The sequence below is a fragment of the Chiloscyllium punctatum genome, chromosome 37 (genome assembly GCF_047496795.1).
Source record: "Chiloscyllium punctatum isolate Juve2018m chromosome 37, sChiPun1.3, whole genome shotgun sequence".
NCBI classification, from domain to species: Eukaryota; Metazoa; Chordata; class Chondrichthyes; order Orectolobiformes; family Hemiscylliidae; genus Chiloscyllium; species Chiloscyllium punctatum.
In genome coordinates, this window is record NC_092775.1 from 1619077 (window position 1) to 1638471 (window position 19395).

Below are 19395 nucleotides of genomic sequence, written 5' to 3' on the forward strand. Positions count from 1 at the left end.
CTCACATCACACACTGTACTCACACACACAGTGTTCACACTCACATATACTGTACTCAGTGTTCACACTCACATCACACACTGTACTCACACACACTGTTCACACTCACATCACACACTACTCTCTGTGTTCACACTCATCTCACACTAAGTGTTCACACACACACATATCCTGTACTCAGTGTTCACACTCATCACACACTGTACTCTCTCACACACACACACACTGTTTACACTCACATCACACACTACTCAGTGTTCGCACACACATATACTGTACTCACACAGTGTTCACACTCACATCACACACTGTCCTCTCACACACACTGTTCACACACACACACATATACTGTACTCAGTGTTCACACTCACATCACACACTGTACTTTCACAGTGTTCACACTCACACACATATACTGTACTCACACATACAGTGTTCACACTCACATCACACACTGTGCTCACACTCACACATTACTATACTCCTACACACACACATATGCGCACACAATTTGTTTTGATAAATGTATACTTGCGTATACACATTTTCTCACACCTCTACCCCTTAGACTGATATACCTCAATCGTGTGGAAATGGTGTATGTCTCTACTACAATAACATCTCACCTTGTCGCGATCAGCGGTAATGGGACCTTTCAGTTTCCTGAACATCCTGGAAAGGGAGAAACACAAGAGAGAGGTTTCCTGTCTGTGTAACAGAGGAATGTGGTCAGACAGCAACAGGCAGGCAAGAGGAGATTCAAGAGGGACCTACACCTAGGAAATACCTAGAGAAAAAAACCCAGAAAAAACCCACCAGAAAACACAGCAGGAGCAAAACCAGGAAGCGTGGCTTCAGATCAACTGGGGGGGTCAGTTGGAACATTCAGAACTGTGAAGTCTACATCAAAGATGCTCCTGTCATCAACCTCAGTCATTTGGATGTTAAATGCCTTTGGAAACAGACCTAAAGAGAACTGGATAAAGTCGCAAAGGGTAAATGAAATGTACTTGGCTATGGGAGAGGGACAGGGATGATGGATTTATTGATATATTTCTGGGGTGGGAAGGTTCCTATAGTGGTGAATCATTCTCTGATTCTCAAATGTGTTGACAGAAGGAGGGAGGATGGAACTTAAAGAGAGAGCAAAGATTGTGTGCAGCATCACCTGAAGACTGCAAAGAAGACTTGTATTTATATAGCACCTTTCATAGCCTCAGAATGTCTCAAAACATTTCTCAGGCAATTGAGTCCATTTAAATGTCAGAAACTTGGTGACCAATCTGAGCACTGCAGGACCCCATACACCAATCTGCAAGTTCCCAGATGATTTGCCTATTTGGTGTTGTTGGTGGATTGGCCAGAATAACTGGTAACTGCATACCTCCCCTTCAAAAGGGGGTTTGGTGGTGGGGGTGGTTGTGTCAAGATCTTATCTAAAAGCATCTCCTCATGTTGCAGCAGTATTCTCTCTATAGTGCATTGGAGGGTCAGCCTAAGAATTGTGTGTTCAGGTCCCAGAGTGGGATTTGAACGGATTGACTCAGAACCAAGAAATTCAGCCACTGACATGAGCTGGCATTGCAGTGGAGGGGTCAGAAGCCGAGTTAGGATGGGATGTTGGATATCATGCAGAAAGCCACAGAGTGCTGAGGGTCTGTGTTGATTGTGGAAACATTGGCTTATCCAGGAGACAGTGACCAGCAGTCAGATACAATCAGACAGATAGAGTCATAGAGATGTACAGCATGGAAACAGACCCTTCGGTCCAACCTGTCTATGCCGACCAGACATCCCAACCCAATCTAGTCCCACCTGCCAGCACCCAGCCCATATCCCTCCAAATCCTTCCTATTCATATACCCATCCAAATGCCTCTTAAATGTTGCAATTATACCAGCCTCCACCACATCCTCTGGCAGCTCATTCCATACACGTACCACCCTCAGTGTGAAAAAGTTGCCCCTTAGGTTTCTTTTGTATCTTTCCCCTCTCACCCTAAACCTATGCCCTTTTACACAAACAAGCAATTCAATGGTCACTCACAGAGTTTTGTCTTTTTTTAATTCTACATTTTCTCTGGTTAACTAGGTTTAAATTCCCAGCTGTATGGCGTGATATGAATGTTTCCCAGGTCATTAGCTTCAGCTTTGGGATTAGCCGTCCTGTGAGATAACCACTCTACCATCGATGCCATTTCATTCTATTATCTTCATCTGTTTTTAAACTTAAAACCATGACATTCATCCTCATCTAAGTGAAGATGGAGATGACAAGTCCCACCCACAAACAGCAGTAATTAACTGAGGAATCCTTTCACGATCGTGGATTAGGTTCTTCTCAGGTTATGCTTTACTTACAGAAGAAAGTTTCTGTTCAGCAGGACATTCTCTAACCACAGCAGGTCCAGAGGTTTAAATGGGACCAGTACCAGATGAACATTGGCTCCCAGGTCCTTTGCACTCTCTGGGTACATGAAGTGGTGGGTGGTTTTCTTGCCTACATCCAACTCATATCCCTTGGTCACTGCCCTGTTCATTCTAAGTAGAAAAACCAAAATGTTACTGCCGTGGACTAATTCACACATATCCAAAAGCGGTCTCTATCAAAACACAGAAACGCAGAAAATAGTGTAGAAGTTGACCATTCAGCCCTTTGAGTCTATTCCCCCATTTAATATCATCATGGCTGATCATCCAACTCCGTCCCCTGTTCCCACTTTCTCCCTATACATTTTGATCTCTTAAGCCCTGAGAATGATAACTGATTCTTTCTTGGAAGCATTCAATATTTTGACCTCAATCCCTTTCTGTGGCAGAAAATTCCATAGACTCATCATCGCGGGGTGAAGAATTTAAGTAAAATTTAAGGAATGGCACAGTGGCTCAGTGGTTAACACTGCTACCTCACAGTACCAGGGTCCCAGGTTCAATTCCAGCCTCGAGTGACTGTGTGGAGTTTGTACATTGTCTGCGTGGGTTTGCTCTGGTTTCCTCTCACCGTACCAAAGATATGTACATTAGGTGGATTATTCATGGCATATTGCCCTACTTTGTCCAGGGTCACAGGGTGGGGCATGGGATGCTCTTCAGAGGGTTGGTACAGACTTGCTGGGCTCAATGACCTCTATCTGCACTGTAGGATTCTGTGAAAATGTTTAAGGTACACTGGATAATGACTGGCCAGCACTTGAGATTCACTACCTATTAACATCCCAAATTCCATAACGTTCAGCATGGAGCATAACCTACTTTATGACAGTAACAGTTCATAATGATGTACTCAAATCACTGCACTGCACTATTTGTGGCTAATTGATGGGTGATTCACTTCAGCAGAAGATTCTGCATTCCACTCAGTAAATGAACAATTTCACGGGCTGTCAAGGAGCCCACAGTTTTGCTGAAAACATGTTTCCCCTTGTCCAGACAATATCGGAGTTTGTAAAAAACAACACTAACAATCAATTTGGGCTCATCGGTCAGGTTCACTATGTAGCATGCTGTCATCTACTGGAAACAGGGTTCTGTTCTTTTGAGACAGAAAGAACACTTACATACACAAAGAACAAAAACTGCTGAAGATCACAAGGGGTCAGGCACCCCTCATGGAGAGAGAGCAAGCTAACATTTTGAGTCTTCAGCTCCGATGAAGAGTCATCTCGATTCAAAACGCTAGCTTACTCTCCACGGATGCTACCTGACCTGCTGTGATCTCCAGCATTTACTGGTTTCTGTACAGATTCCAGCATCAGCCGTAACTTGCTCCTATTTACATACACAGCTTCTGTATCAACTCAACAAACTAGATGACTGCTATTTGCTAGTTCATTACTTAGGGTAACGTTTTAACCAATCAGATTCAACCTTTCTGAAGTCCAGCAGCTAATAGCAATGAGTGTATTAATGAGTGTATTCTCTTTGCGAACACCTCTAACAATCAGATTCCACTTGCTAACCAATCAGCATTCTCCTTTCATGCAGTAGTAATGTTGGTTTTCCCCTCGAATAGATATTCTTGCAAAATGTCCTGATAAGTGCAGGATAAAAGTGTCTTTATTTTAGTAATACTTATGATCTGTGCAAAAAAACTAATTAGAAACCCATCGTACTTAATTGAGGAAAGAGCTCAGTAGTTCCTCTTCACTGAGGTTACAACCCTAGCACATGTGACTAAGCGGATTCAATTAACCTTCTGCTCAATGGGCCAAATCCAGGACAGAGGATTTACCAGGGTCAGGAAGAGATGAGCCACGATAATTTAAAATTAAACAAAAACATCTCTTCCACTTTCAGCAACCTATTCTGGCCTGCTGGGAGATTTGGGGGAGTCTGCTGTAGTACAGGATATTCCCAGCCCTTTAGTATTTCAGAACGATGCTGGGTTTTCACCAGGTTTGAGTTGGCTTTCAGGCTAACCCAGGGCATAGATGTTGAAAATCACTGGGGAATGGAAACATCAGGAAAGTGCCTTTCTTGTTATGGAGCTAGGAATTTTTGGAATGCCACTGTCACCTTATTGTTGTACAAAGTGAGTTAAAAGTGTTGTTGATAGAATTTAAAACTTACCTTATTACATAGTCCTGAGAGTCAATCAACTGCCCATAGCTTGATCCTTTGAGGTTCCCAGAATTTCCAACAATGGCACATCTCCGGCAATGACAGGAACGGCTATTCTCTACAGAATTAAACTTCGGCATAGTCTCGAAAAGTCTGCTGTACATCATCCTCATCCTCGGGCGCCGAGACTGTAACCCCTGAGGAGAGAAACAACTGCAGCTGTTAGAAAAACATCAGGGTCAGAGCAGGTCAAAGGTTAGGATCAGGGTCAGAGCAGGTCAAAGGTTGGGACCAGAGTCAGGGCAGGTCAAAGGTTGGGACCAGAGTCAGGGCAGGTCAATGCTGGGATCAGGGGTCACCATGGGTCAGATTGTGGATCTGGGGAGGATCAGGCTCAAAGGGAATGGAGCTGACGTAGGATTGGGGATGGTTTAGAGTCAGGTCAGTGTAACGTGGGATTGTGAGCTGACAGAGGCCAATGAGCACAGGGAGAGCTGGAATGCAGGTTGGTGGGAGGTTACAGAAGGGGCTCTGGGGGAGATGACCAGGAGAGGTTTGAGCTGGAGGCAACAAGAGAATATCTGAGGGTTCAGCAGCTGATTGGCTGAGACCGGCTCAAAAACAAGAGTCAGAAATAGCAGTTTTTCAAATGATACAAATTGTGAAATTTACAAAAAGCTGGACACTGAATAACAACAAAAGGTTTCTCAGAATTAAATCCAATTCCAAATCCAGTTAACCCCGATAATATCAAAGAGAATTGTCTGGATATAATCAAGTGGTTAGGCCCCCTGCACCTGAGGAACTGACATTAAGAATTCCTGCCACTGAGTGTGGTGTCTGTCAGACCAAAGCACCCACCTTAATCCATTCCATTTTCCTTTCCCCCAGTTGCCTCCAACTCATCCCCTGCAACAATCCATCCACTTGTCCACTCCCAGAGATTGCTCCCCTGACACTGTTAGCCAATGTTACTGAGGATTCCATGGTCAGAGACTAGCACAGCACGAGTCTAACCACTGCCTTACACTCACAATGGAGGTGCCAAAACCAGGGGTGATAAATGGGTCACAACTTCAAGATTGTCAGCAAGAGAGGCTAGGGGTACGATGAGGAGAAACGTCTTTACTCAGAGAGTTGTTAGGATTTGGTACGTGCTGCCTGGGAGAATGGGAGAGGAGGATTCTACAAGAAGTTTCAAAAGGAGCTGGAGGTATATTTGGAAGTGATGAATTCAGAGGGGTTGTGGAGGTGGGGATGGAGAGTGGCACTAGCTGGTAGCTCTTTCGGGACTAGGACAAACATGATGGGCTGAATGGCCTCTTGCTGTGCTGTAACATTCTATGATTCTGTGATAAATTTGAGGAACATTGCACTAGCATATGTCTTCAGGAGATGGTGAGGAAATTGTCAGAGGCCTTGCCTTCACCAGTTTTATATTTAAAATGGAACCATTGACACTCTGAAACATTGCAAACTGATACAGACAGAACCCTCTCCCATTTCCCATCAATCAGTATTTTATCCAACAATTCAGCATTTGGGTTGGAGAAGACTTCTGAGGACAGTGTCACTCTGTGCGAGAGAACATTAAAACACCAACAACAAGAAAACCACACAGGCCGTATGCCTTCTGTCTGGATCAGGGAGTGGCTGGGGTTAGAGCAATGAAAACCTCCATGACTGGTGACGACAGAAATTTGTGGGCAGCAACATTGGAGCCTGATCGCCTGGAGCTCATTGGCCAGGGGTTAGGATCAGAATCTGAATCAAGCTTGTGTCGGCAGCACCTGTCAAAATGCACTGATATGTCAAGAACTGTCAAGACATTTTAGACACTGTGAAAGTAATCAAGATATGTGTTTATTTTAATCAATGAGAGTGCTTTGGTCAATAAAATATAGTGTGCAACAAAGAACTTTAAATAATAGAGCTTTATTCCTTTCCTATGGTTGGGTACTTGAGGGATACACCAATGAGTTGGCATGTAGATGTTGAGGGGGGGAGCACATTAAACTGGCATAGGGGTCAGGGGAGTGAGTGGATTGAGGGAGAGTGAGGGCTGGAGGAATATTTTGTTCTTTCATTTGGATTTTTACTTATGGTGGAAGGTCATTTCACTTTTCACCCAGACTTCCTCAGTAAATGACAGCTCTTCCTGTGTCACCCGATCTGATCCCCAGGTCAGCTCCATGAACCCTCCCACCCCCCACTACCACCCAGAAAGTATCAGCAGCTTCTTCTGAAAAGTCAAGTTGGAGGAGTTGGGATTTCTCGTGTCTGCGCACATGACCCAGAAATAGGAACTTGGTCTGGAGTCTCCGCAAAGGGAACATACTTGTTTTAGATTAGATTCCCTACAGTATGGAAACAGGCCCTTCGGCCCAACAAGTCCACACCAACCCTCTGAAGAGTAACCCACCCAGACTAATTTCCCTCTGACTAATGCACCTTACAATAGGGGCAATTTAACATGGCCAATTCACCTGATCTGCACATCTTTTGGACTGTGGGAGGAAACCGGAGCACCCGGAGGAAACCCACGCAGACACGGGGAGAATGCGCAAACTCCACACACGCAGTCGCCCGATGCTGGAATCGAACCCTGGGATCCTGGTGCTGTGAGGCAGCGTTGCTAACCACTGAGCCACCGTGCCATTTTATTCCATTTTATAACCAACCTGTTCAGAGAAGGTACCAGGTACTTGCACCCAGGCCTCCTGGTAAAGAGGAAGGGGCAGTACCACTGTACCACAAGAAAAGCAAACACACTTCGTTCCCTGCTTTAATGTCCCTCATTTGAAAATAGAACATAATAATTAAAATAAAACAAAACAATAAAACACAATAATAGCTTCACTGAGCTCTCAGCCTTACACCGCTCCCCCCCCCACCACCTGACAGTAACAGATGGGAAAAAGGATCAATGCTAATGGTGCCCATTAAACTCACAAGCACTACCATCCCAAAGGACAAGAATAATGGGAGCACCAATCCCTGCAAGATCCTCTCCGATCCACTCGCCATCCTGACTTAGAAATATCCAACTGTCCCTGGGTCAGAATCCTGGAACTACCTTTGTAGCAGCTTCACACAGCACAGTGCATCGTGCCACACCAACATTGTCAGGGATTGTTAGGGATGGGCCACAAAATTCCATGTTTAAAAATTCCATGCTTAAAAATTCCGTGTTTAAAAACAATTCTGGATTGACTTACCAACCACCACAGGAGGATGTCCTGAGGGATCTTTTCATTGCTGCTGGTCAATTGTGGCTGAATACTTGAATTAAACCGCATGTCAAACCAGTGGGAGATACCTCGGTCTGAAACACAGGTCTCACAGCTACAGGCTTTGTTTGCACACAGAGCTCCTTCCTTTACCAGACTGTGACTGTAGATAAAGTATAACGGAAGTACAAAACAACAGATGACAAGGAAAACTTTTATCCTTTTGCAAATCTTTCTTGAATTATAAGCCATGTTGCAGCTCAGCTGAGAATCTTTCAGCTCCCACTTGTCTTGAAGGCGTGGACAGTGTTAAAATCCAGCTCAATACCGAGGAAACCATGACCTTCGATGGTCTTTATCATCCTTCAACACCATTCTGAACTGAAAATGTTTAACGTATAAGACAGTAGTTTAGTCAAATTTGATCATTAACAAAGTGATGATTTAGCTCATGATAAGGAAACACCACTTGTACGTCACTCTCCTTCCTGCCTGAGAAATATTTCACTACAGTTTCAACACCAACAGAGGTTCCTCAACCACTCAGATAGCCCATGATCTCAAATGAATAGTAAAGCAGGCTCGAAGGGCAGAATGGTCTACTTATTCCTCTAGGTCCAAGGTTCCGGTGCTACCAAAAAGCAGTGTGGCTGCACCTCAAGGACTGCAGGAATCAAGAAAGCAGCTCACCAATCATCATCTCTGGGGCAATGAGGCACAGACATTACAATACTAGCTCAGCTGTGCTAACAGCAAATCTGATCATCTCAGAATGTACCTATTTAGAACAATTACATCTTGTAACCTTAGAAACAGTCTTTGTGCATCAAACTCCACCTCAGCCGCTATTTAATGTACTTTCTGTGTGACTCCACCCTGCCTCACTATCTAATAGAAGCTGCTACAACTCACTATGAACCATGGGCACCACTATTATCGGCCAAAAACAATAAATGTCAGGTAGTTCACGCTGTCTAAACAGTTTTTAGGCACAGCTTCTGTCTCCCTCTCTCGAAGGAGATATTCCTCTGTAGTAGAACAGCTTCTCTGACACAATGAACTCTCAATGTTCCTGCTGACTCTCCTGTAGATTAAGGGCGATGGAAACTTTCTAACATTCATTCACAGAATGAGAACATTGCTGGTCAGTGATTATTGCCCATCCCAGAGGGCAGTAAAGAGTCAACCACATCGTTGTGGGTCTGCAGTCACATGTAGGCCAGACTGGGTAAGGATGGCAGTTTCCTTTCCGAAAGGATATTAGTGACCCAGATCGGTTTTTCCAACAATCGACAGTGTCATCATTAGACTCTTAATTCCAGATTTTTACTGAATCTCACCTGCCACGGTCCCCATAACATTCCCTGGGTCACTGGATTAACAGTCAGTGATAACACAACTCAGCTGGATCTCCCTATTTGAGAGTCGGCCAAAAGAAGTTACATCCATGTCCTGGCTGGACATTTGTGTCATGGTAGTAGCACAAAGCCAAGCTCAATGACACATTACTCAGTGACAGGCAGCTCCTGAGAAACTCCCCCAGTCAGATTCAGAGAGAGAGCCACAGGCAGCCATGAATCCTCCTACCTCTGAGAGCTGCTCCCCTCAATACCCAGCTTGAGACTGTGGCGAAACGGTTTCGGAGGCAGAGAATAGCAGAAAAGCTCCAGCAAAAACCAGTTAGCAGAGGATTGGAGATTGTTGCCGGAAGATATAAGACCAAAACCATTGGAACGTAACCAGTAAACAGTCTCACTTCCTTCCTGCTCAAAGCTAACTCAGCAGGTTCACTGCTGAGGAACAGGGTGCACCCACACGTTCCTTGATTCACAAAAACCTGTGTAGAATTCCCAGCACAGAAACAGGCCATTCAGCCCATCTTCTACATACTGCTGTCTGTATCCTACATGAGCCTCCTCCCACTGCACGTCATCTCTGTCCATCAGCAGATTCTTCTCTGTACAAGCACAGCATGGTCAGGAAGGAGCAATCACACTCAGAGTGAGACACAGCCCGAGAGAGAGTGAAGCCCAGGTTTGGGGCCCAGCACTGACATCAGAGGAAAATCAGAAACCCATTGGTTGGGGACAGCTGCTAACTTGACAATTGATGATAAGTTACTTTCAGGTGAAGGTAAATAGAGGAAATATTTAGAGGCCACTATGAATTTTTAAAAAATCAAATTAGGAACTAAGTAATTAAAACAGGGAGGCCAGATCAGGCAACATGTCGTAGCCTGTATGATGTGAGAGATGGTGAACCCCGTTGGGGTTCAGAGTGACCACAGCTGGAATAAGTGCTGAGTGCCTGAGGAACTCCGGCTCCAAGTGCATGAGCTGCAGTCTAAGCATCGAACTCTGCCACACATCAGGGAGGGGGAAAGAGTTACTTGGATGCTGTATTTCAGGAGGCAGTTACATCCCTTACATTAACTACCTCAAATCCAGTCAGTGATCAGAGACAGGAGACTGCGACTACCAGCCAAGCAGGTAGAGGGATCCGGGAGGTAATGATGAAGGAGCCTCAGCTCTTGAGCTTGTCTGACAGGTTTGAGATTCTTGCCCCGTGGGGGAGAGAGTAGGGGCTGCAGGGAGGATGAACAAACTGACCGCAGCAACAACATACAGGGAGTCATTCAAGAGGTGGGAGAAAAGAGAAATGATTTTGTGATCAGGGAGAGTATAGTCAGGGGAATAGGCACTGTTCGCTGTGGCCAGGATCGAGAGTCCCAAATACTGTGCTGCCTACTTAGTGCCCTGGTTCAGGATATCTGATCTGGGCTGCAGAGGATCTTGGAGTGGGAGGGGGAAGATCCAGTTGTGGACCATGTAGGTACCAATGATATTGGCAGGAAGAGGAAAAAGATTCTGCTGAGGGAATAGGAGCAGCTCAGACTAAATTAAAAAGCCGAACCAGAAAGGTAATTGTTGCTGGGTTACTACCTGCACCACAAACAAATTGGCACAGGGTCAACAAGATTAAAGAGGTAAATGTGTGGCTGAAAGATTGGTGTGGGAGAAATGGGGTTGAAGTACTGGGGAAGGAGGGAGTTCTGATAGGACAGGCTCCATCTGAATCATATGGGGAGCAGAGTCCTGGCAAATCAAATAACTAGGGCTGTGAACAGGGTTTTAAACGAAAGGTTGGGGAGGATGGAAGGTTGCTTTCAGTTGCATTGAGGGTAATTAAGACTGAGATAGATAGTTTCTTAATTGGTAAGGGGATCAAAGGTTATGGGGAACATGCAGGAGAATGGGGTTAGGAAACGTATCAGCCACAATCGAATGGCAGAGCAGACTGACTGGGCCGTATGGCCTAATTCTGTTCCTATATCTCATGGAATTATGGTCTCTCCTCCTCAGGTTTATCCAGTTTACTGTTAAATGATCAACACTACTCAAGCCTACAGGAATGAGTTCCACATTCTCCCCACTCCCTGGGGAATAGCTTCCTCCCGAATTCCCACCTGGATTTGCCACTGTCTTATTTTTATATAGCCCTCGTTCTGGTCTCACCCACAAAAGGAAACATCTTCTCTACTTGGTCCCTTCCTGAATCTGAATGAAGTTACTCCTCAATCCTGCCCTCTCTGAAGATAAATCCTAGTCTTGTGCTTCTCTGTATTGCTGTTATTTATCATGGTGTTAGCTCAGGTGTCAGCTTTTTTCATCTTTTCTCTACCTTCTCTGGTGCCTCTATATTGGAAAATTGAATACAGAATTGTTACAACACAGGAGGCCATTTGGCCCATTGAACCTAAAATGGCACTTCAAAACCAGCATCATTACTCAGTGTCAATTCCTGCCTTTCTCATATACCTTTGCAAACTATTACTCTTCAAATGGGTGGCACGGTGGCACAGTGGTTAGCACTGCAGCCTCACAGCGCCAGAGACCCAGGTTCAATTCCAGGCTCAGGCGACTCTCTGTGTGGAGTTTGCACGTTCTCCCCGTGTCTGTGTGGGTTTCCTCTGGGTGCTCCAGTTTCCTCCCACAGTCCAAAAATGTGCAGGTCAGGTGAATTCGCCACGCTAAATTGCCCGTAGTGTTAGATGTAGGGGAATGAGTCTGGGTGGGTTGCTTTTCAGTGTGGACTTGTTGGGCCGAAGAGCCTGTTTCCACACTGTAAGTAATCTAATCTAAATAACCATCCAATAGCCTCTTGAATGTCTCCATTGAGCCTGCCTCCACCACATTTCCAGGCAGTATATCCCAGACCCTAACTACTCGCTAAATGCAAGTGGTCTTTTTCCTCATTTTGCATCTTGTGTCCTCTCCTCCTTGTTCCTTTTACAAGTGGGAACAGGTTCTCCTTAACTATTCAGTCCAGTCATAGAGTCATACAGCATGGAAACAGACCCTTTGGTCCCATTTGCCAACACTTGGCCCATATCCCTCTAAAACCTTCCTATTCATATCCCCATCCAGATGCCGTATAAATGCTGTTATTGTACCGGCCTCCACCCCTTCCTCTGACAGCTCAATCCACTCATGATTTTGAGAATCTCTACCAAATCCCCTGTCAGCCTTCTCCCCAACAATCAATCCTCATTGTTGAATCTCCTCATTCCTAGAACCATTCTTGTAAATACTAGTTTAATAATTTCTGTGCTTTGGAATTTTATTTTCAAACGTTCCTTCCCTGGAGTTCCAGCCCCAGTAACCTGCAGTGGAATGGTCAGCACAGCCATGGCAAACAGCTCCATGTCGATGGAATGTAAAATCACTGTGGTATCGAATGTTAGTTGAGTAATAGTTCACATATTGGCAGGTACTTCATTAAAGCTGGTAATTACACATTCACCCCAGAGCAGTTTAAGGGGCTGGGGGGTTGGGGGTCACTGTCAGATGGGGGATGGGGGATTGGGGGATGGGGGGTGGTCAGTCTGTTGTGACAACGGAGGCCCCAAGATGATGAGGCTGACAACTGGGGGATCTGCTTCAGACCAGCGCAGACCAGACCAGCCCAGACCAGCCCAGCCCAGCCCAGCCCGACCAGACCAGCCTAGCCCAGACCAGACCAGACCAGACCAGACCAGCCCAGACCAGACCGGACCTGACCATCCCAGACCAGACCAGCCCAGCCCAGACCAGACCAGACCAGACCAGACCAGCCCAGACTAGCCCAGACCAGGCCAGACCAGACCGGACCAGACTAGACCAGCCCAGCCCAGCCCAGACCAGGCCAGACCAGCCCAGACCAGCCCAGCCCAGTCCAGCCCAGCCCAGACCAGTCCAACCCAGCACCCTTCCCATCCCACCCAGCCTGGCTACACAGCAAACCCTGTCTGTCCCACCAGGCTGACCTGGACACAGTGTGTATGTGCAGCTAGGAACCTGTCAAATCGGTTTCACTAATCCCTGACTTGTCCTGGATATGTGCAGAGCTCAGTACCTGCATCAGGCTCACACCCTGTAAGACTGTGACAAAAGTAAATGTTTTGTCTTCTGTTTTCCCACTTTGCACCTTTTTAAATTCATTCATGGGTTTCACTGGATGGGCCAGCATCTATTACCCAGAGGGCAGTTAAGGGTCAACCACATTGCTGTGGGTCTGGAGTTTCATGTAGGCCTCACTAGGTAACCATAGCAGTTTCTTTCCCTAAAGGACATTTTCCAACAATTAACAATAGTTAAATGGTCATCCTCAGAAAAGCTTTTAATTCCAGATTTTTATTGAATTCAAATGTTACCTTTGGCCATGGTGGGGTTTTAACCCATGTCCCAGGTCACAAACCTGTGCTTCAGGATTACTCGCCCAGTGACATTACCACCACACCAGGCCACACCCCCCCCCTCCCAACCCTTAACAGCTTGGACTCAATGATCACACTGAGCTCCATTAGCCCCTCCCCACCATCACCCAGGTGTGGGGGCTGCTCTCACCTAGCTCTGTCCCTACCTGTCTTATTGCAACAGACAATCTTCCCTTCCTGTTCCCACTCTGGTGTCCTACACGTATCTATCCTTGATCCTTCCTATTTCTCATCCATACCCTGCGTATTGGACACATCAGACAAACACTCGGTGCTCAGTTTCATGGGTCCTCAGCTCGCCACTTCCACTTTACATTTCTCTATTGTTGCTAAATTATCAGGTTGTATGACATCCAGAACTGAGCAGAATTTCCCACCAATTGGCAAGACTGAAATCATTGCCTCCCAAATACAACTACCTGGCACCTGCTTTGGACTAAACCCGTCAGTCCACAATCTCATTTGACCAACATGAACTCTCAATAGTAAAACCATGTCATCATCAAGTCCAACAATTTCTAATAACCTCAGCCAACAAGTAAAGAACGAGCCCTGGATCATGCTCAGCGGGCACATGACAGACAGTGGCATTCCAATTCAATAAAATCAGGAATGAGAAGCTAACGAAAGGTGACCATTGCTGATTCTCAGAAAGATTGGTTCACTAATATCCTTCAGGGAAGGAAATCTGCCTTCCTTACCTGGTCTGGCCTACACATGATTCCAGACCCACAGCAATGTGGATCAACCAAAATTACCCTCTAGAATTTTAATTTTGATTCATTCATGGGATGTGGGTGCCACTCGCTGGGCCAGCATTTACAGGAATTATTCATCCCTACACTGAGAGAGTGAGCTGCCATCTTGAACAGCTGCAGTCCATGTGCTGTGGGTTGACCCACAATGCCCTTAGGGAGGGAATTCCAGGACTTTGACCCAGTGACAGTGAAGGATTCCAAATCAGGATTGTGAGTGGTTTGGAGGGGAACTTGCGTGGGCTGGTGTTCCCATGTATCTGTTACCCGTGTCTCCTCGGTGGAAATGGTCATGGGTTTGGAAGATACTATCTAAAGAACCTTGATGAATTTCTGCAGTGTAGCTTGGAGATGGTATACACTGCTGCTACTGAGAGTGAATGAATGTTTATGGATGTGGTGCCAATCAAACTACTTTGTCTTCAATAAAGTCAAGTTTCTTGAGTGCTGTTGGAGCTGCTCCCATCCAGGCAAATAATGAGTATTCCATCACACTCCTGACTTGTGCCTTGTAGATGGTGGACAGGCTTTGGGGAGTCAGGAGGGGAGTTACTCACCGCAGTATTCCTAGCTTCTGACCTGCTCTTGAGGACATATTGTTCATATGGCTAGTCCAGTTCAGTTTCAGGCCAATGGTAATCCGCTGGATGTTGATAGTGGGTCATGTCACTGAACATCAATGGGCAATGGTTAGATTCTCTTGTTGGATATAGTCATTGCCTGGTATTAGTGTGGCACAGATGTTACTTGCCACTTGTCAGCCCAAGCCTGGATATTCTCCAGATCTTGTTGCATTTGCAATGGACTGCTTCAGTATCTGAGGAGGTGCAGGGTCCATAAAGATAAACCATTTCTACTGTTTGGGGATTCTAGATCTAGGGGATAGTCTGAGAATGAGGGCCAGACCATTCAGGAGAGACGTTAGGAAGCACTTTGACACACACACAGGGTGGGAGAGGTTTAGAACTCTCTTCCACAAATAGCAATGGATGCTAGATCAATTGTTAGTTTTAAACCTGAGATAGATGAATTTTTGTTAAGTATATGAATGAAAGGCAGGGATGTGGAGTTAGGCACAGATCAGCCATGAGCTTAATGAAAGGTGGAACAGGCTAGAGGGGCTGAATGGCTTCCTACTGTTCCTTTGTTTCTCTCTCACTATGTTCCTATTCTGACTCCACTGAAATGTCCTCTAAAACTACCCTAAAACATATCATTCTCTGAGTTTGTTCTAAGCTGAAGTAATCCTTGATTATACTGAAGAAGCGCTCATGCCCAAAACGTCGATTCTCCTGCTCCTTGGATGCTGCCTGACCTGCTGCGCTTTTCCAGCAACACATTTTCAGCTCTGATCTCCAGCATCTGCAGTCCTCACTTTCTCCTTGATTATACTAAACCAAACACTAGCTAATGGTTTCAATGTTTACACATTAAACAGACAAAATGGGAGCAGGGGTAGACCATTCAGCCCCTCGAGCCTGCCTGCTATCCTATTAGATCTTGGCTGGTCAGACACAGATCTCAATTCCTCCTCCAGGCCACCTTTTTGTGGCCTCAAATTCCCTGACACTTCAAAAATCTGTCCCTATCCTCGTTAAATACTTCCAGTGACTGAGCCTTCACAACTCTCTGAGATAGAGAATTCCAGACATTCATATGCCTCTGGGAGAAGAAATTCCTTCCCATCTCAGTTTAACTGAGTGTCCCTGATTCTGTAACTCAGTCCCTTAATTCTAGACTCCCCCCACTGGTGGAAACATCTTCTCAACATCAAGCCTGTCAAACTCCTCAGAGGTTTCAATAAGAACACCCCTTATTCTTCTAAACTCTCAAGACGAAATGCCTAACTTCACATTTAACTGATCTTTATATGTCAATCCCTTCATCCCATGAATCTCTTTTGAACTGCTTTCAGTGTCAATCTATTCTTTCCTAAATACAGGACCAAAGCTGTCCACAGTGCTCTGGGTACAGTCTCACCAACACTCCGGAGAGCCCAAAACAAGATTCTCTATTTTTAAACCTCAAGCTCCAAAGAGAAGCTCACAATTCCATTTGCCACTTTAGTTACTTGCTAACATCTTGTGTTTCTTGCACAAGAACACTCAGAATCCCCTAAACTGCTCTTTTTAGAGTCTCCCCCCATTTAAATAATAACCTACTGCTTTGATTGTCCATATCACATGTTTCTCCATTAAACTCCATCTACAATGTTTTTGTCCACTCACTCAATCCCTGGCAAGTTCCTTATATTCTCATCATAACATGCCCTCCCATCTATTTTTGAATCTTCAGCAAATTTGGATACATTATTCTCTGACCCCTTCCTCCAGCCACTAATATAGATAGTAAATAATTGAGGCCTTAAGACTGATCCTTGTGGCATTTCACTCTTTTACTGAAAAAGTTCCATTAATCCCCGACTCCCTGTTTTCTGTGAGCTAACCAATCCTCGATCCATGTTAATCCATTGGCCTGAATACTGTGAGCTCTATCTTCTGCAATTAACTTTTATGAGGCACCTCATGGAATGGTTTCTAGAAATCCAAATACATACAATCTGTACCAGTCCCCCTTGTCAAGTCTGCTTTTTATATTCACAAGAACTGCAGGAAGTTGGTCAAACGTGATTTCCCTTTCACAAAACAAACCAATGTTGTCTCTGTTTAATTGTATTGAACTTTTCTAATGGTTTGCTATTTCTTCCTTTAATAATGGAACCTTGCATTTTACCAAACACAGATGTTAGGAAACTGGTCTATCCTTTATGTTTTCTGTCTCTCTCTCTTCTTGAATAGGGACATCACATTAGCAGTTTTCTAATCTACTCCACCCTTCCAGAATCCAGTGAGTTCTGGAATATTTTCTGTTCCATGTCACAAATCCCACAATATCAACACACCAGGAGGATTACTCTCATCTGCTCTCTCGGATAGACTGAACTTAAACCACAGTCCCACAAAGGACTCTTCACCCTTAATCTTTTGTCAACCTTTCACAAAAATAACCGACATTCATACAACACTAGATTAAAATCCAAACTCTAAATATGATAGTAATTTAGACACAAACACTACAGATTCTTCATCACAATGTCCAAAGCAAAGATAAACATGGGCTTTACACTCTACATCAGCACTTAATAAAATTGTTGGTTATTTCTGTTTTAAATATAACTCTACATGGAGCACCATTACGTTCATAAATAGGAAATGAGAAAACTCAGAAAAATCCTCAAAGTCCCTTTGTTTCGTTGCTGCATTTATGATCATAGAGTCATACAGCACAGAAACAGACCCTTCGGTCCAACTTGCCCATGCCAACTAGGCATTCCAATCTGACCTAGTCCTATTTTCCAGCATTTGGCCCATAACCCCTAAACCCTTCCTATTCCCAGGCCTCCAGATGCCTTTTAAATGCTGTAATTGAGAGTGTGTTGCTGGAAAAGCACAGCAGGTCAGGCAGCATCCAAGGAGCAGGCGAGTCAACATTTCAAGCTGGAGCCCTTCACCAGGAATGAGCGTTTCATCATTCCTGATGAAGTACCCTGGCCCGAAACATCGATTCTCCTGCTCCTCGGACGCTGCCTGACCTGCTGTGCTTTTCCAGCAACACACTCTCAAGTCTGATCTTCAGCATCTGCAGTCCTCACTGTCTCCTTTTAAATGTTGTGATTGTACCAGCCTCCACCACTTCCTCAGGCAGTTCATTCCATACACGCACCACCCTCTGAGTGAAAAAGTTACCCTCAGGTCCTTTATAAATTTTTCCCCTCTCACCTTAAACCCTGTGCCCTCCAGTTTTGGATTCCCCCACCCTGGTGTAAAGACCTTGGCTACTGAAATATTGACAATACTTGCAATCATTATCTTCTCACTGAGGAAGATAGGAAGAATAATCCCAGTAAACTCACCTTGTTGAGTGTTTCTTCTCTAATCCTCATGGTGAGCAGTCATTGCTGACAGACACTGTGTGTATGTGTGTGTGTGTGTATGTGTGTGTGTGTATGTGTGTGTGTGTGTGTGTGTATGTGTGTGTATGTGTGTGTGTGTGTGTGTGTGTGTGTGTGTGTATGTGTGTGTGTGTGTGTGTGTGTATGTGTGTGTGTGTGTGTGTGTATGTGTGTGTGGGGGGTGGGGGGGGCGGATTAAGCAGATTTTGCCAGGTACTCACATAAATAACATGGAACTGATCACTCAGAGGCCATTGTGTAATAGGGACATTGCACAGACTGTTACAATATAGAGAGCAGGTTTATCATTAACCTTGAGAACCTTGCACTGTCTCGATCAAAATACGAATGTGGAAAGTGAGGATAAAGCCTCAAATTAAATTAAATCAAATGAAGCATCACAGTGCATTGAGCAGTGGGATATTGAGGATGGTTTAAAGAGAGAACAGGTTTGCTGAGGTACAGGGGAAATTGCAGGAGAGACAGCAGCAGGAAATCTTATGAGATGTAGGTGGCATGACCCAGCTCAGCTTGTGCTGCCCTTTGAACTGAGTGACTCATTCAGCAACTTTAAAGGGCGATTAGTTAAGAGTTAACCACATTGCTGAGAGTCTGGAGTCACATGTACCAGATGACACTAAAATAGGTGGGAAAGGAAGTTGCAATTAAGAAACAAGAAATTTACAAATGGATATGGATAGGTTGTGAATTGGTCAGAATTTAGCAGGTGCAGTTTAACACAGATAAGTGTGTGACAATCCATTCTGGTCGGAGGAGTAGAAAGGCAACTTATTATCAAAATGGAGAGAAACTTCAGAGTGCTTTGGCGCAGAGGGATCTGGGGGTCCTTGTACATGAATCACAGAAAACTAGTCTCCAGGTATAGCGGGTAATAAGGAAGGCAGATGGAATTTTGGCATTTAGCATTAAAGGAATAGAGAATAAAAGTAGGGAAATGTTGCTGCAATTGTACAAGGCATTAGTCTAGAATCATAGAAATCCTAAGTACAGATAGAGGCTATTCGACCCATTGAATCTGTACCAAGGGTTCAGAAAGGATTTACAAGGATGTTGCCAGGGTTGGAGGATTTGAGCTACAGGGAGAGGCTGAACAGGCTGGGACTGTTTTCCCTGGAGTGTCAGA

The 19395-nt window shown here is 44.9% G+C and overlaps 1 protein-coding gene across 9 annotated transcripts in view; it reads right to left on the reverse strand.

The window, feature by feature from the left end:
- The window catches only part of LOC140462795 (CMP-N-acetylneuraminate-beta-galactosamide-alpha-2,3-sialyltransferase 2-like), a 55440-nt gene that overhangs the window by 10653 nt on the left and 25392 nt on the right, over positions 1–19395 (reverse strand). For 2 of the 9 annotated variants that reach the window (XM_072556085.1, XM_072556082.1), the window contains exons 2-5: positions 7778–8170; positions 4569–4756; positions 2361–2540; positions 627–672 (exon numbers count right to left, since the gene is read on the reverse strand). In XM_072556085.1, the coding sequence (XP_072412186.1) occupies positions 627–672; positions 2361–2540; positions 4569–4756; positions 7778–8041 (678 nt within the window). In that variant the 5' untranslated portion in view covers positions 8042–8170. Of the gene's footprint in view, positions 1–626; positions 673–2360; positions 2541–4568; positions 4757–7777; positions 8171–9376; positions 9648–18212; positions 18359–19395 lie in introns of those variants that run through there. The other 7 variants (XM_072556087.1, XM_072556083.1, XM_072556081.1 and 4 more) reach the window with 7 other exon arrangements.